Source organism: Orycteropus afer, unplaced genomic scaffold (genome assembly GCF_000298275.1).
Source record: "Orycteropus afer afer isolate SDZICR_OR568_19922 unplaced genomic scaffold, OryAfe1.0 scaffold00718, whole genome shotgun sequence".
In the NCBI taxonomy this organism is placed as follows: Eukaryota; Metazoa; Chordata; class Mammalia; order Tubulidentata; family Orycteropodidae; genus Orycteropus; species Orycteropus afer.
In genome coordinates, this window is record NW_006922305.1 from 336,616 (window position 1) to 339,872 (window position 3,257).

The 3,257-nt window shown below is 43.7% G+C and overlaps 1 protein-coding gene across 1 annotated transcript; it reads left to right on the plus strand.

Annotated features, from left to right (window-relative positions):
• The first annotated feature begins 791 nt into the window (after positions 1–791).
• LOC103211288 (vomeronasal type-1 receptor 4-like) lies at positions 792–1,825 on the plus strand. The gene has a single exon (XM_007957230.2). It carries the CDS (start codon positions 884–886, stop codon positions 1,823–1,825), a length of 942 nt encoding a protein of 313 aa, XP_007955421.1. The 5' UTR covers positions 792–883.
• The last annotated feature ends 1,432 nt before the right edge of the window (positions 1,826–3,257 follow it).

The following is a 3,257-nucleotide window of genomic DNA, read 5'->3' on the forward strand; positions in this document are numbered from 1 at the left end:
AAAAAAAATCGTGTAATACCACTATCTAAAATAAAAGGAGAAGGTGTAAAAGCAAGACTAAATGTAGATCTGGATTATTAGAAGGACATAAGTAAGCAGAACTGACTCCCTGGGGCGTGCATGTTGACGCACTGACTACTAGCCAGAATGTGGGTGGGTCGAACCCACCTAGAGGTGCTTTGAAAGAGAGGCCTGATGCTCCTGAAAGGACTAAGGGATCCAGGACTTTGCATTGCTCTCTTTGGGGATACCAGGGTGGGTGAGAACATCCATACATGGGAGAAGGAGCACAACTTCTCTGTGATTAATGGAGGCTATGTGCCTGGACCTCTCTCAGACCTTCCCTAATGCATCGCTATGCTTGAATCTTTTCTGGTTATAATAAAACCTGGACAACCAGTGAAGCAGTTCTGCTTATGGTGTCACCATGAGTGTGAATCAACTCAATGGCAACTAACCACCACAACAGAGCAGCAAGCTGGGTAAGTGCATTGTGTTTGTTACCAGGCAAACCACTTTCAACTCCCTTCCCAGCCCTAACCATCCTGTGAATTTAGACAAATCTCTTAATCTCTTGGTGCTGAATTTTGCTTCATCTTTCTAATGAAAGTCATAGTCGTGAATGGTTCTTAGATTTGGGAAGGACAAAACTTACCACATGTATGACATTTGTAACTGATTTACACACAATTAATACTCATCAATGATTATACACTCAACCTTTTAAGAAAAGAAAAACATGAAATATATATTTCTAAGGCAGGAGCAATAGTAAGTGATAATACTGGATTTCACTGGACATCATGCACATGGCTCATGCCTCATCTTCTCTATAGGAACTTCCTGCTTTGAAGACAAATATCAGTCACAGGGAACTGAGACAATGTCCTCCAGGGATTTCACATTAGCAATGATCTTCTTATCACAGACTGTCGTTGGGATCCTGGGAAATTTCTATCTTCTTTACCACTATACCTTCTTCTACTTCACTGGACGCAGGTTAAAATCCACAGACTTGATTCTCAGGCATCTGGTAACTGCCAATTCCTTGGTGATTCTCTCCAAAGGAATCCCCCAGACAATAGCGGCTTTTGGATGGAAAGATTTCCTCGATGATTCTGGATGCAAACTTCTTTTCTATGTTCACAGAGTGGCCAGGGGTGTGTCCATCGGCAGCACCTGCCTCTTGAGTGTCTTCCAGGCCGTCACCATCGGGCCCAGGAGCTCCAGGTGGGCCGAGCTGAAGCTGAAGGCTCCCAAGTACATAGGCTTCTCCATAGTCCTGTGCTGGGTCCTCTACATGCTGGTAAACATCATGTTTCTTAGGAATATGACCAGCAACCGGAGGAACAAAAACATCACAGTGGGAAGAGTTTATGGATACTGTTCTTCTGTGCTTCATGATGAAATCACGTCGTCACTGAATGCGGCATTGTTAGTATTCCCTGATGTTGTGTGTTTGGGACTCATGATGTGGGCCAGCAGCTCCATGATTCTCATCCTGTACAGACACAAACAGCGGGTCCAACATATTCATAGGAACAACTTCTCCTATAGATCCTCTCCTGAGACCAGAGCTACGGTAACCATCCTTCTCCTAATGAGCACCTTTGTGTCGTTTTACACTCTGTCCTGTATCTTCCAGAGTTTCTTAGCTGTTTTGGACGATCCAGGTTGGATGCTCGTGAACATCGCTGCCCTGATCACTGGGGGTTTCCCAACGGTGAGCCCCTTTCTTCTCATGACTCAAGACTCCAGTGCGTTCATGCTCTGCTGTGCCTGGATAAGGAAGACAAGATGCCCTGCGCTTGTGAGGACAATGTAAGTTGTATGTTTTTGCAGTGTTCAGTTGTTTACTCACTCATCCTTCCCAGAATCTTACACATAATATAAGCATAAGTCCTATGCTTAGAGAGTGGGACCAAGGACTTGATTTGGCCCACAGAGTCCACTCTGGTTTTGGAAAATTACCTGAACAATCAAGACAAGTCAGTGGTGCAGTGTTTAAAGCATGTGACTCCTAACCAAAAAGTTTGTGGTTTGTATAGACCAGCTGTTCCACTGGAGAGAAATGAAGCAGCCTACTGCCATAAAGATCTTTTAAACCCTATAGGGCAATACTACTCTGTCCTATAGGATTGCTGTGGGTTGGAATCAAAACGGTGGCAGTGGATTTGATTTTTTTGGTTTTTCAAAGTAGCCAGGCAAGTAGGGGGTATACAGGCCCTAAGCCTGGAGAAGTGGCTTCAGAAAGGGATGGGAACCCAATGCTGTCATGCATATCCATTGGTTAGGTGGATCATAACTATGCATGAGGGTCCAAATCGTGCATATTCATTAATATCCCAATGGCTAAGGTATCCAGGATGTTGCATTGCTCTCTTTGGGGACACCGGGGTGGGTGAGAACATCCATACTCAGGAGAAGGAGCACCATGTCCCTATAATTAATGGAGGCCACATGCCTGGACCTCTCTCAGACCTTCCCTGATGCATCTCTATGCTTGAATCTTTTCTGGTTGTAATAAAAAGGCAACTGTAAGTATTGGAAATAATTTCCATGAGTTAGTTCTGTGACTCATTCTGGCGGTTCATCAAGCCCACTAGGTGCCATGAAAACCAGCAGAGAGGCTGCTTTTTGTCTATTTGGCAGGAGCAGGAAGCACTGAGTCCTAACTTGTGGAGACCTGACTCCAGGAAATCAGTCAGAGAGTGAAAGTGCCACTTGAGCTTTGATGGAATGGGAAAGAGGGGATACAAGTTCTCTTCACTTTTTGTCAGCTATTATTCATACACACGCTCTGGTAGCATAGTGCCTAAGGCACTGGACTACTAACCAGAAGGCTGGCGGTTCAAACACACCAGCCACTCCTCAGAAGGAAGATGGGGCAATCTACTTCCGTAGTGATACCGCCTCGGAAACCCAAGGAGGGGTCGCTATGAGTCAGGTCCGACTCGACAGCACATAACAACAACAACAACGTTCATATACATGTACATTTAACATGTATAGTATGTGTGGGTGTGTATTAAGAGATTGTTATAATCAAGCAATAATATTGGAAAACTGGACACTGAAAAATGTAAAATAATGTTAATCATAACAAGGACAAACTTTAATCTTGAAGTCTACTTAGCTGATATTTCCCCTTTGATGTTAATTGACTAATTAGTAAAATTACATGGAATGTAATGTTTTATTTAGCGACTTGATTTTGAATATGTCAGCTCTGTATCTTCAACCAGTATAAAGCTTTG

Coding starts and splice junctions, on each gene's coding strand:
- LOC103211288 (XM_007957230.2), top strand. CDS start 884: ATGTCCTCCAGGGATTTCACATTAGCAATGATCTTCTTATCACAGACT.